This window comes from Aulonocara stuartgranti (assembly GCF_965226115.1).
Source record: "Aulonocara stuartgranti genome assembly, chromosome: 11".
NCBI lineage: Eukaryota > Metazoa > Chordata > Actinopteri > Cichliformes > Cichlidae > Aulonocara > Aulonocara stuartgranti.
The window spans coordinates 23,461,928-23,476,252 of record NC_138947.1 but is presented as its reverse complement, the minus strand read 5'-3'; the positions used below and the strand labels follow the sequence as shown (position 1 = coordinate 23,476,252).

The 14,325-nt window shown below is 39.3% G+C and overlaps 1 protein-coding gene across 6 annotated transcripts in view; it reads right to left on the bottom strand.

Annotated features, from left to right (window-relative positions):
• Positions 1 to 14,325, bottom strand: part of cdkal1 (CDK5 regulatory subunit associated protein 1-like 1) — a 273,992-nt gene that overhangs the window by 175,681 nt on the left and 83,986 nt on the right. For all 6 annotated transcript variants that reach the window (XM_082550969.1, XM_082550971.1, XM_082550966.1 and 3 more), the window contains 2 exons: positions 13,770 to 13,818; positions 8,378 to 8,498 (listed from right to left, as the gene is read on the bottom strand). In XM_082550969.1, coding sequence (XP_082407095.1) covers positions 8,378 to 8,498; positions 13,770 to 13,818 — 170 coding nt within the window. The remainder of the gene's footprint in view (positions 1 to 8,377; positions 8,499 to 13,769; positions 13,819 to 14,325) is intronic.

Sequence of the window (14,325 nt, the reverse complement as noted above, 5' to 3'; positions counted from 1 at the left end):
AAACCTAATATGCGGGCATCCAATGGTATATTTTTGCATTAATATTTATTTTAATTGAGATCTATAAATTAAAAAAAATGCACCATCATTCCATTGGAATATTTTGTTTCAAAGTTTTTTGATACCTCTTGATATTAGCAGTTCAACTTCAAACTATTTGTTGCAAAGGACGAAAAGCCAGCACAGCGCTCAGTCATCACGGTGCAGTCGGCCTTCGGGCAATTCTTCAAATGTGTTTCAGAGAGCTGTGAAACACATTTGAAACACAGCCTAGTCTTGCTGCCTATTCTGATACCATCCTGTCCACCTACTGGTCTGCTGGGAGCAACAATACAGTTAGTTATTGGTTAGAGGTTAGAAGACGGGATCATGTGCACCTGACTTTAACACGCTGCAATCTCAATGACAGAGAGAACTGCCTGAAATGCAACTAAACAGAGAACGGGGAAGAGACAGCTAATGAAACGTAATGAGCTGTAACAGCGGAACAAAGGACTTTTTTTACGCCTGGAATCTAATGGCAAAGGTTGATACAGACACAGCAAGACACACACACACACACACTTAATGACCCATTCTGTGCAAGTGGTTGTAAATTCCTGTTTATGACACTGAAGCACCACATCTGAACTTGCTCACAAAAGGGTTTTGAACGAACACACACACACACACACACACACACACACACACACACACACACACACACACGTCCCCAATGTTTAATCAGAATTTGACACCCAATCCCAATGTCTTGTTTATTTGCCTGTTCTTTTTTGTTCGTTTCCCTTTTTTCAGGGAGATTTTTCATTATATACAAAGTTTATTCCAAACACTTTGCATTTTTCAGCCCTTCGATGTATCGTTGAACGATCACATATTAAAATCATAAAAATATTTGAAAATACACCCCACATAAAACACTCACAATTAAGTTGGCCACTATATTTCAAATAGTGTTTAAAAATCCAAAAACAATCGCCGTCGGATTTTCAATCCATGTAAAACAATCCAAAAACAAATAATGAGGAGGAAAAATTATACCAAATAAAGAGCACAAGCAACAACATGAAGTCAACATCAAAAATATAAGGAGCGTGGTTTTCAAAGCAACAAGATCTTATTCAAAAACTCTTCATCCCATTCCCACATCTATTGCCTCCATTGCTTCACCACTCTCACTGACTATTCAATGTATCCACAAGGTGTGAAAAAGCCTAGGTTGATAAACATCCAAGTTCTCAAGGTTTGAATTACATGGAATAAGAGGCAGATGACACTATGATTTTCTCATTTTCTGGGATTATCCATTTCTGTACCACCTCTAAAGCTTACAGAGAATGGTCCAACAAAGAGAAAATATCCAGTTAGTATCAGTTCTCTGAGTGAAAATACCTCATTGATGTCAGAAATCAGAGGAGAATAGACTGAATGTTTGAGCCGATAGGGAAATAAGCGCTCATTAGAACAACGGTATACTTTTAGAACTAAGGTATGCAGAACAGCATCTCTGAAAGCACAGAAGATTCAAGCAGATGTTTGGATATATTGTGCATGATGATGGCTCCAGCAGTATAAGACCAAGAGCCACTCAGCTCAGAACAGGAAGGTGAGGCTATAATTCACACATGCTCACCAAAAACTGGACAACAGAAGACTAGAAAAATGTTATCGAGTCCAATGAGTCTCTTCTGCTGCAACATTAAGATGGTACAGTCAGAATTGAACATCAACATCATGAAAGCACGGTCCGTCTTACCTTATGAGGTAATAAAGTGGTGTAACGGTTTGGGGGATATTTTCCCTTCATACATTGGGCCCATTAGTATAAATTAAGCATTATTTAAATGCTACAACTTGAGTGAGTATTGTTGCTGACCATGTCCATCATCCCCCTATGACCACAATGTACCCATCTTCTGATGGCTGCTTCCATCAGCACTTTCGGGATGTGGTGGAACGGAAGACTCACATCATGAATGTGCAGCAACTGTGAGACGCCATCACGTCGATATGGACCAAAATCTCTGAGGAATCTTTTCAGCACTTGCTTGAATCTATGTTATGAATAATTAAGGCAACCCTGAAAGCAGAAAGGGGCCCAACCCACTACTAACAAGTGACAGCAAAAGTGGCCAGTGAGTGTATATTTGCAATACAACATGCATAATATATATGACTCCCAATGTTTGGAAGTGTGAAAGTGAATCCAACTCAAATCCAAAATCGGAAGCAAAATGAAACCAAATTAAAATTCCCAGCTATTTTAAACAAGCTATTGTTGAACCAATATTAAAGAAACCAAATTTGGACACATCTCTTCCAAGCAGTTAAAGACCAATATCAAAATTACCAATGGTGTCAAAGATCTTGGAAAAAACAGTTGGAGAACAACTTAACTTTTTGGAGAAGAACAATGTTCTGGACATTTTCCAGTCTCGTTTCCGCAAATTGCACTCCACTGAAAAAGCTTTGCTTAAAGTGTCTAGTGACATTCTGATGGCAGCAGACTCTGGAGAGTACACCATTCTGGTTATGCTGGATCTCACCTCTGATAAATAGGCTGAAGGACTTGTTTGGGATAACTGGTGTTGTTTTAAAATGGTTTATGTCATATCTATCTGCGAGTTCTTTTACTGTGTGTATGAATCATGTGTTGTCTGAATCATCAGTTCTGCCTTCTGGGGTACCTCAAGGATCTGTTTTAGGTCCGATTCTCTTTTTGCTGTATATACTCCCTATTTGTCTCAACAAATCAGCTCTGGATCGCCTTCGAACTCTACAGAATGCCGCGGCAAGACTTTTAACTGGCACAAACAAGAGGTCACACATTACTCCAGTTTTGGCTTCTCTTCATTGGTAAATTTTAATTATAACTTCTAGAGCTCTGCACAGTGAAGCTCCCCAGTATATCTCTGAACTGTTAAAACCTCATGCTTCATCCCGAACACGTGGGGATCGGGCTTTTCGGGCACTGGCACCAAGGCTGTGGAACTCCCTGCCGTTGTCTTTACGCCGTCTAGACTCCACTGACTCCTTTAAAAAGCAGCTGAAGACATTTTTATAGAAACGAGCTTTTGATTTTAATTTTGTTGCCATGATGCCAGGTCTCGCTTGGAAATGAGATTTTTAATCTCAATGAGATATTTTTACCTGGATAAATAAAGGACTAAAATAATTAATTTCTTCACTGTTTTTTTATATTATTTTTTTTTGTATTTCTTTTTTATTGTGAAGCACTTTGTGATTTTTATCTGTGAAATGTGCTATATAAATACATTTTGCTCACTTACTTACTAAAATAAACCTACAAATGATATAAGGATCATATCACAGGAACATGGTGGCCCTTTCAAAGTACAATCCAGGACTGTTGTTCATTTATGTAGCTAGTAAAGACAACTAAAAGTAACTGTGCTACTGGCCAAGAAGAAATCTAACAATGTTTCTTTAATACAAAGCCGAGGCTACGTATGGCCTAGCTAGACTACGGTGAATGTATTCTGATGAGATGAAATTAACTTGGTGGGGGCGGAAAGCCAATCTAATGTGGATTTAACAGGAGCAAATGAAATTAATATGCAACTTAATGAAACTAATATTGTGAATCAATCTGAACACAAAATTACATTTTCATAGGTACTCCCAGGTGAGTCACTGTGCCAGGCTTTTGGTAGGATTAGCAATAATAAAGCAAAGAGGATGGTTCCCTAGGTTCATCTACGAGATCCAGAATAAAATTAGCATGTGCAAAATAATTTATTTATTTCTTCTTCTTTTGGGAGGGGGTGTGTTTGTTTGCTTGTTAAATTGAAAATATGAACTACTTGACCTTTCACTCTGTGATCATCTAAAGTTCTAAAGCTCAGAGTCGTCTAATTGTTGGGGTTTTCGCTGAATTGTTGTAGTGTCTTTGCCCTAAGCACTTTGAGATAACTGTAATCTGGCGCTTTGATTTACTACATGTTGGATACCATTCTAAAATTCAAAATAGCACTAGTAGAATTCTAAGAAAAAATATCTTAGACATGGCAAAAAAAAAAAAAAAAAGCATGGAGATATCAACCGGGTTTAAGACACGTTCAGTTTTTAAACCCTAAATTTATACGAGATTTGCAACTTTTCAAAGATCTGTGGAAGCCCTCCACCCTGAAGCATGACACCTACTTGACATTTGGCAAGAATAGAAGAGAGCGCCCTCAAATCAATGCATCCCACGAGTTCATATAAAAAGGCAAATTGGCAACAAACTCGAGACATTAAAAGCTACACGAATGAAGACACACACACATAAATGGTTTTGAGTGTTCTCTTCGGTTATTTTAAAAAAAAAAGTGAATGTGAGCGCCTGTGTCCCACACAAGGATTTCTCTGTTTTAACAGCTGACAAATGTCACCAGTGATGTCACCAAGACCTCAGAGGAATAATTACGACTGATCATCCAAAACTAGAAAACATAAAGGACACATTTTGTCTTCTTTCCATTACACCCCCAAACACACACACACACACACACACACACACACACACACACACACACACACACACACACACACACACACACTTTAACCTTAAGAGGACCATGTCAAATTACTGACAGCAGTGGCTGACCAGCTCATACAAAAGCGCATATTAAGCTTGGATTTTCAGTAACATAAGTGTTATCTGGAAGAGATTTGGTCGATTCACCCAATCAAATATTTGAATAATCCACTATTCTACTGAAGCCGTTTTGGTTAAAAACAAGAGGATTTATTTGTTGCCAGCCCAACCCTTTGAAAAACAACAGCGAGATCATCTGGATCAGACACAGACCTCCTGCTGGCAGGAGGCTCCAAGAGACTGACATCTGCACACCCATACTGCAACACAAAGCCACAAACACAATTCATATACAGTGGTGTGAAAAGTCTTTGCCCCCCTTTCTATTTTTTCATGTGTTTGTCACGCTTACAGTAAATGTTTCAGATCATCAAAAAAATTTAAATATTAGACGAAGATAACAGAAGTAAATACAAGATGCAGTTTCTAAATGAAGGTGTTTATTATTAAGGGGGGGAAAAGTTTGTGAAAAAGCAACTGCCCCCTAAACCTAATAAAAGGCTGGGCCAACCTTAGCAGCAGCAACGGCAATCAAGCTTTTGCAATAACTGCCAGTGAGTCTTTTATGGTGCTGTGGAGGAATATTTGCACACTTATCTTTGCAGAATTGTTGTAAATCAGCCACATTACAGGGTTGTAAAGCATGAACTGCCTTTTTAAAGTCATACCTCATACCATATGTCAATCAGATTCAGGTCAGGACTTTGACTAGGCCACTGCAAAGTCTTGATTTTGATTTTCTTAAGCCGTTCAGAGGCGGACTTGCTGGTGGGTTTTGGATCACTGTCTTGCTGATCAGAACTGTTGTGCTTCAGCAGTTCTGATCAGCTGGTCACACCTGGGAAACTTCACCACTGTTCCATGTTGTTGCCATTTGTGGATAATGACTCTCACTGTGGTTCGCTCGAGTCCCAAAGCTTTAGAAATTGCTTTATAACCTTTTCCACACTGAAAGATCTCAATTACTTTGTTTCTCATTTGTTCCTGAATTTCTTTGGATCACGGCATGATGTCTGACTTTTGAGGATCTTTAGGTCTACTCAACTTTGTCAGGCAGATCCTATTTAAATGGTAAATGGACCAGTTCTTGCATTACGCTTTTCTACTCTGGGCACTCAAAGCACTTTATATAACTTGTCTCATTCACCAATTCATACATGGCTTTTTTCTATGCTTTTCCTATGCAAGTGCTTTCTATCTAACCTTCACAAACATTTGTTCATATTCCAACGATCACTTCTTCACACAGGGCCATGTAGGTTTGAATTTATTCTCCCTTATTATTAAATACCTTCCTTTACAAACTGAATTTTGTGTTTACTTCTGTTATCTTTGTCTAAAATTTAATTTTCTTTGATGATCTGAAACATTTAAGTGTGACAAAAAACAAACAAACAGGAAATCGGGAAGGGGGCAAACACTTTTTTACACCACTGTATCTCCAGGTTTAAAGACCCGCTTAAGCAAACACAGCAGAAACAGTCAAAAGCGTTAGTGCAAAGGTACACAAAGCAAGAGTTACAGATATTTAAAAAAGAGGCTGAAGTTTTGAAGTGACTAAAGAAGTGACAGAGCCTAAGGTTTATTTACTGAAAATTATATACATATGTTAAAATATAAGAGCAAGGAAAGTGCTGAAAAAAGAAGAAAAATAAACCGTGCAGCTTCAAATATTGTGTCTTTCAGACCAACCAGGAATAAACCAGCTGCACTATGGTGACCAATTTTAAGCAACACTTAGAACATTACAGAAAAGTGCTGTCTCTGATGTGCACACTTGATGGCAGATGTTGCAAAAGACGATTTATTTAATTGAAATCCTGCCATTTGGACATGCTAAATTTGACACCGATCAGAAGTGTCAATTTAGATGAAAAACAGTGGCCGAACCAGTTAAATGTACAGATTTTCTACTTGGATCAGCTCAAATGTGGTCTAAGAAGCTTTACTCTGGAACTGAGCTCTGCAGATTATGAACATCTGAAACACAACCCGCTCTTCAGGAAAGACTCCCACAACTTCTCAGTTAACCTTGGAGTATGCATCCATTATCATCATGTATGTTGTGTAATAATAACATCACTTTGAACACATCTTTGAGGTAAAGGATGATACTCTCTTCGCTCTAGAAGTACAAGCACGCAAGTGAGGGAATACAACAGGCTATATATTTTACTACCACCAACAGCAATGCTAGTGGTTATACACCAAAACTGATGTTACATATAATGACTTCAATGACTGCAGACACTATATAGGGAGACCTTTGCTGACAAAACAAATACAGTTTTAAGCAGCAGCATGATAAGCATGATCTTATCACGTTAAGTGCGAAAATAAGCATAAGAATGCTGCTGCAAGTAGTCCAACAGATTCAAGGAGAAAACTAGTAATTCAAGTAAAATCTTCAACCCCCTCACTGACTGTAATAAATGTAAACACAAGAGGTTCAAAGAAAGAGACGATGCACTGCTGATTATGTGAAGTCTACAACTTCTTAATGGTGCTTAGGAACAGCTTAAGCTTGTTTACTCGACAGCTAGCTAAAAAGCAGGAGGGCCTGAACACATCTGTACAAGAACAAATACTGTGCATTTAAGCCTAGAATGCTATACTCATAAAGAGGATTATTGCTTTGGTACAAGAGTACTTGGTCTGGGAGTCAAGCCATTAATATATAGACCCGGAAGACATGCATTCGGATGATTGATGGATTATCCTCAGTGGAGGTCCAGCACTAGGAATTAGTCTGTCATAACCCTTTTTAACTAGTCTACTGAGAATATAGTGCATGAGTTAGAGGACACATATCTGTAAACAACATAAAATTCACCCATAAAGTCCAGCTGTGCAAGAGGATGTAGGTCTCAGAGTCTGTGTATTTAAGACTTAATTATCAAATGTATATAAATTGACAAAATTTAGATATAATGTAGAAAAACTATTTTTAAATTAACTAGGAGTGACTTAAAAGGCAAGATCCTGCAGATCATCACAGCGATGATGGAGAAAATGCGTTTTTTAAAATTATGCTTTTGTAATAGTACACTGAGAAAAAACTGAGAGGCATGTTAGGCACGCCACTCCCCTGCTGATTCAGCTGCATTGGCTCCCTGTCAAGTTCAGGGTCCAATTTAAGATCATAATCATGACTTATAGGGCCCTGCACAGTGTAGCTCCAACTTAAGTGATCTTCTTCTTTCTTATCACCCCAGCAGGTCCCTGAGATCTTGTGACCAGGGGTTGCTGGTTGTCCCGCATACAAGGTTAAAAACAAAAGGTGACAGAGCGTTTGTATCAGTGGCTCCCAGACTCTGGAACTCACTCCCTTTGAGTTTGAGATCTGTAGACTCAGTCATGTCTTTTAAAAAGCAGTTAAAAACCTGTCTGTTTAAATGCGCTTTTGGTTGATTTTGTTTTGTTTTAGATTTTAATGTCCGTTTTCTGCCTCTGTAAAGCACTTTGTGATTTTATCTTGAAAGGTGCTATATAAATAAAATTTTACTTTACTTTACTCCTATTACATTTCCACTTGATAAATACCAATATATGTTCATGAACATACTCAGATTTCATACACGCATGCACACCTTGTGAAGTGATTTAAAATACCCTTATTAATTAGGCATAGAGATGCGCTGCTCAAGTAGCTGAGCAACCACAAAGAGAGAGCACACCGACATGCACATGCAGCAAACTGGGAAGGCAATAAAACTGTATTCAGTTGTAACATAAACACTTTAGGCTGTGTTTTCTGTTAGTGTCTCCGTGTCCTACCCGGTGTTAATGGAGATGATTTCAATGAGAGGGTTCTTCCTGATCTTGGGGAGGTCCAGTCGAGCTCCTCCAAGTCTTCGGCCTCCATCTTTCTTCTGACCCAACAGACGAACCGAGTGGCCTGAAAAACAACAAAAACAAATCGTCTCACATAATCAAATGATCCTACTAAAACGCTGACTGACTATCACACTACTGTCCATGTGCAGATGGATGCAAACATGTTTAAAAAGGCACACTGAAGTATTTTTGTTGCTGTATTTTAAATGCCAAATCTGAATTGCACTGCTAAAGAGAAAAATAAATACAATATAACAGACGTAAGAAACATTTTGCCCGTATTGGTTGTCAGAGCACTTGCTCTCTCGTGAGTATGTCTCTCATCAAACTTACAATGCAAACAATGAGATTATATTTGCATTTCACCCACAAGCAAAATGCCAAACAGAAATCAAACTTCCCATTGTGCAAAATCGACCTCAAATAAATCGCTCTCATCTACTGTGGATAAATTTAGTACGAACAGGACAATGAGCAAAGACATAATAGCAGATCGAAGCACATGCAAACAGGGTTTTTCCTTCTCAGAAATGGACTTTGGGGCCTCTGGCTCTCATTAACACTGTTTTGGGGTTGGGAGGGGTCCTCAGCGTGTGCCCATGCACACTATAAAAGTTGGTATCCAACAAAAAGTACAACCAAAAAGAACAGACCCATCCTATGCCTAACAACCTCACACAGACTAGGGGTTAACAAACACAATGGAAACACAGTAGGAAGAGGGTAATAAGGCCCAGCTGAATACAATTAATTACAAAGGCAGGAAAAGTAAAAAAGGAGGGAACAAAGACGCAGAAAGCCACACTGTTTGTCAACATTCAAAAGAAAAAAGGAGGTAAACTAATAGACTGACCAAGAATAAAGTCACATAAAAAAATTGAAAAAACCAAAAACTGATAATATTAGAAATGAAAAAGGGGATTCCTCTACTTTACTCACAGTGAGAACTAACAGAAATTATTTATATTTGGCTATCATAGTGTCAACCAAGGCAAATGAAAATCCACAGCTGAGCCTAACAGTTAGTGACATCTAGCCTTTGGTGTGTGGAAATGGGACGCAGTACTCTCTCTTCTCTAACTGTTTAATAGGCTGCTAGCTAGCTGTGTGTGAGATGGAGGCGCTGAGGGATGGAATTGTCTTCCTGTTTTCATCCGCAATACAAGGGTCTCTTGGGAGGGTGGGTTCAGAGCAGGAAGCATGGTTATCAATTGGTAGATAAAAATGACAATCTGCCCCAGAGGAGGACAAAGAGCCAATCGCTGATGCATGACTGGTCTTAATATCCCAGTACAAGCAAGGAAATACAAAAATGTCCCTTGTGGAAAACAGCTGGGATTTGGACCACATTTGGCCCCACATTTTTTTTTCCTCCCCTGGATCTGTGCATCCACCCTCAGTCATGAAACAAGGATTGAAAACTCATGCATGTGCTAATAATGCCCTGAAACATTTGGAATATGTGAAATGTTAATGGCTACAAAAAGTCACAAGAGTAATTTCGGTGCAGGTTTGTGGTAAAATCTGTTTTTAGAATTCCCTCTTTTTCTACTTTCATATTGAACATTTATTTCTGCGCGGTGGGAAAATATACTTACTAAACATAATTGCAAACACAGACTTGTCAGGAAAAAGCAATTACCAGTATGGTGCTGGATTTCCAGATGTTTTTTTCCCCCAAATAATGAGCTTGTCCATTCTAATAAAACTGGAAATTGTCATTCCCCACATACTCCTTTGCTCTCTAATACTGCACAGGACCCCTGTCACTGTGACTACCGCAGAAGACTCTAGAAATAATCTCACTGCCAGCATGGAGTCACTCCAGGAACGTACCCAAAGCCAAATTCAATTTCAGGGCCTAGGGGACCATGAATGGGAAGCAAGAGATAAAATAGCTAATATGACTTGCTGAAGAAAACCAAAGAACGCTTCACTATTTGTCATCTCAATTACAGAGTTTACAGAGGCCAACTGCTGTGATGGGCAACCCTGCATAGTCATAGACACACACACTCCCGTCTACTAATACCACATTTTCTTGTGACTGACTGCCCTCCTCTTTTTCCTTCTCAACTTTCCTCAATCTGTTCTTTTCTTTCCTTTAAATCTAAACTGCTAGAAATGTCCTATCCACTCATAACGTCCCACTAAAACACACCAGAAAAGAGAAGGAAGGAAAGGGAATGATAGATGGATGTGAAGCTAAGATTTGTAGATGCTTGGATGATGATGAAAGATGTGTAGGATAGCCAGATGGATGGTTTGGAGGGAGAGGTAGAACGCTAAAAGGATGACCTGTTGACCTGTGTCTGATGTCTTATAAGCAGAGGTTCTAGGTTGATTGTAAAGTAGCAGGCAGGAATGGGGGAGAGCTGATGGGAATGTATTGAAAAGAGGGGACAGAGGTGGCAGATGAGAAGGACGGGAGGGTTTCCTGTTTTTCCATTTATCCTTTCAACCTAACTCTTTATTAAATATGTAAGACCGTCTTTGAAAAAGCTGTTTATGTCCTGACCAAATCTCACACCAACCAGTTTTGATGGGAAATTTTCTCACACACGCATCAAATGCATGAGCGCTACAACGCCAACAATTCCGAAGAGTGCTTCCCTTAAACGTCATCCAGGTTTTGATGCTTTACAAGGAAGATTTTTTGGTCACATTTAGAGGGGCTCTCTCAGAGCGGATACGATACTCAGAACATCTTCAGATGACTTAAAACATAAGTAAAAGTCCTAGTTTTTCTTTCTTCTTACTTCACTTACTATCATCTGTCTGCATCTGTTCAACCACACTTCTGCTCAGTTTTTTCCCTCTGCATTGATAAACAGGTTATTAATACTGGTGAAATAAGGCTCACAAGGTTATATTCTCTGATTTGTAGCTGCACACATAAATTATCCTAACTATGCTTTTCCTACTCCCTGTCTTTGTGTGGCATTCACACACCAACTATAAACTGTTTCCTTAACGATAAATGAATATCAGGTGAAAAAGTACTATCCAAGGGCATTTCTCAGTGAAAGAATATGAATATTAGGAGTCTTAATAATAAAAAAGTCCCAAGATCAGATTATTAGTATCTTTTTGTGGGTTTTTCCATACATTCTTCTCGATTAAAAATATTTTACTCTTTTACTCATTTGTTCTTGTGGTGTGTATTTGTCTGTTGAGCATTGCCGAGAATCATAAAAGCTGCCCTTGTAAAAATGTGTATCCACGGGTGTCATTAATGTGTCTTTTTTTGTTTTTCCGTAAATGGAACTGCCAGTGGGCTCGGAATACAAGACGGAGTCAAAGCACGGGTTGTTGTTAACAAGAAATTAACTTGTGGCACAACTAAAACAAATTGATCTGGATAATCAAGCTCGTAACCACAGTAACACCACCACCAACAAATAAATAACACTGTATAAGTGAGCATGCACCGACTAAGCCAGGGAGTCAAGCTGAGATAACACGACGGGATAAAAACACGTGCTATCATATACTACAGGTAGTAACTTGAAGTCTTTATTGCACAGATGCACTATGATAAAAAAGCAGCTTTACAACTATGATGTATCCTCATGACATCAAGGATGTTTAATTCATTTAAAGCCTGGAACTAAATGAAAAAGTCACACACGCTAAGAAGCGAGTCCCCAAAAGCATATGAGTACTCTTGTCATGTGGAAAACAGGACCTGCAAGCAATTTTGGCACAGCAAAGACCTGTATCTATTAGCAGTTCATTGAAGTAAGTATTTTAGTAGCCATTACGATAGGCAAATCCCCCAGCTTTAAGGTTTATGCCAAGGCCTCTGAGACGAAATAACAGCTCTCAGTTTATACGAGGTCATAAAGAACAGTAATGATACTGGGGAAATTAGTTTCTATGGAGGGGCTGATGGTGGGAGGAAAAGGGGAGGGAAAGAAACGGGGGGTGAGAGGCGAAAGAGAGGAAGGGAAGAGATCAAAAGATGTAGGAAGGGTGGGAGAAAGAAATGGGGAGAAAAAAAGACAGAATGAGCAAATCACAGAGAAGAAAGGGGGAATAAAAGTCACAGAGTAGATGTGTGACTGTGAGCTTGTGTGTAGGCTCACAGTTTAGGCTTGATGACACATTGTAAAATTAAGCCTTAGTTCAGCTGTCCTTCATTAGAGTGAACCCTGCAGTGCAAAGTAGTCACTCAGACACACACACACACACACACACACACACACACACACACACACAGTGTAAACTCAATCTGTTCTTTATTAGAGAACAGCTGGGGGTGTATGACAGCTTGACTAGACTCACTCACACTGTAAACTCTCTCTGACCGTCATTAAACAGCTAAGTGTGGTGGTTCGCTAACAGTTTAAACGGATGACCTATAACTGCCATGTGTGTCTGTCAGTGAGCTGCTCAGACAGAGAGGATCATTTAAGAAGCAGCTCAGACAGTTAGATCGGTTTCAACAAAAGCTGAAGACTTTTGCTTTAAAATACACATTTAAAACAATTATTTAGTCAAATGTTGTTGTTTTTTGTTGTTTTTAGTTTACCATGACAACATAAAAAGCATGCTCTTTCCATTCACTTTGGAAAATACTACATTTTTTAACAACCTTAACACTATTATAGCTAATAATTTTTGATTTTTTTAACAGTGTTAGTATAATATTAAGTCATCAGCATTTGATTATGTGCTCTTCTGATGCAGTGTGATACACTCTGATTCTTACTGGTCAAGTAGACTGTAGTAAGGTAGTAAAAGTGGAGAGACTAAAATAATACACGCGGTGGTTAGCATGAGCAAGAAGGTCCTGAGTTCAATTCCACCATTAGGCCTTTCTGTGTGGAGTTTGCATGTTCTCCCCGTGTTTGCGTGGGTTCTCCCCGGGTCCTCCAGCTTCCTCCCACAGTCCCAAGACATGCACTTAGTGGGGATAGGTTAGTTGGAAAGTCTAAATTGCCCATAGGTATGAATGCGGGAGTGAATGTGAGTGCGAACGGTTATGTGTGTATATGTGTTAGCCCTATGACAGACTGGCGACCTGTCCAGGGTGTACCCCGCCTCTCGCCCTAAGACAGCTGGGATAGGCTCCAGTGCCCCCCGTGACCCTGCCAAAGGATGAGTGGAAGCGAATGGATGGATGGATGGTTGGATAAAATAATACATCCTTGGATCTTATTCCTTCCATGCATAAGTGCAAATTTGTTTTGTGTTGTAGTCGGGATATGGATTTGTGTTAGAGGACCTTCGTTTTGAGTTTAATTGCGGTGGTTAGCATTACGTTAAAGACCACGCAAAGACCGTAAAACAAGAATGCGTGTGTGTGTGCCTTTCTGTGGTAAAATACCTTTAACAGCCTCGTCCACTACTTCCACCACTCGATCAATCTGCTGGACCTGTAACACAAAGAAACAAGAGAAAACTTTATTGATCCTGAAAACCCAAGTCTTCACAGTCAAACAGAACCCTGATATTGACGACCCACAGACACACTGATACTCTGATCCACATTTAAACAAGGTGGATATGCAAATATACACAAAGGCCATATGCAATAAGAGCAGAGACAAACAAGCGCAAAAAGCTACAATCACCAGGCAGGATTAAGGAATATGGATTTCCTAAATGCCACTGAGTGTTTATTGTGCATGTACTGACAAACACGTTCTGTGATAGATCCGACCACATAGGTAACAATAAAGCATTACCCAAGTCCATAGCTGTGTTTTTCTCCTCATTGTCTCACATAGAAAACAAATCCTGCAGTTCTGCTAATGGCTACTATAATGAACCACCGCACTAATAAAGAGAATAAACAAGGCCCCCACAGGCCACAGTTTAATAACAGGCAGACTTTAAGTAGGGTAATCTGGATACTAAAAGAGCCAGAATATTAAACGAGG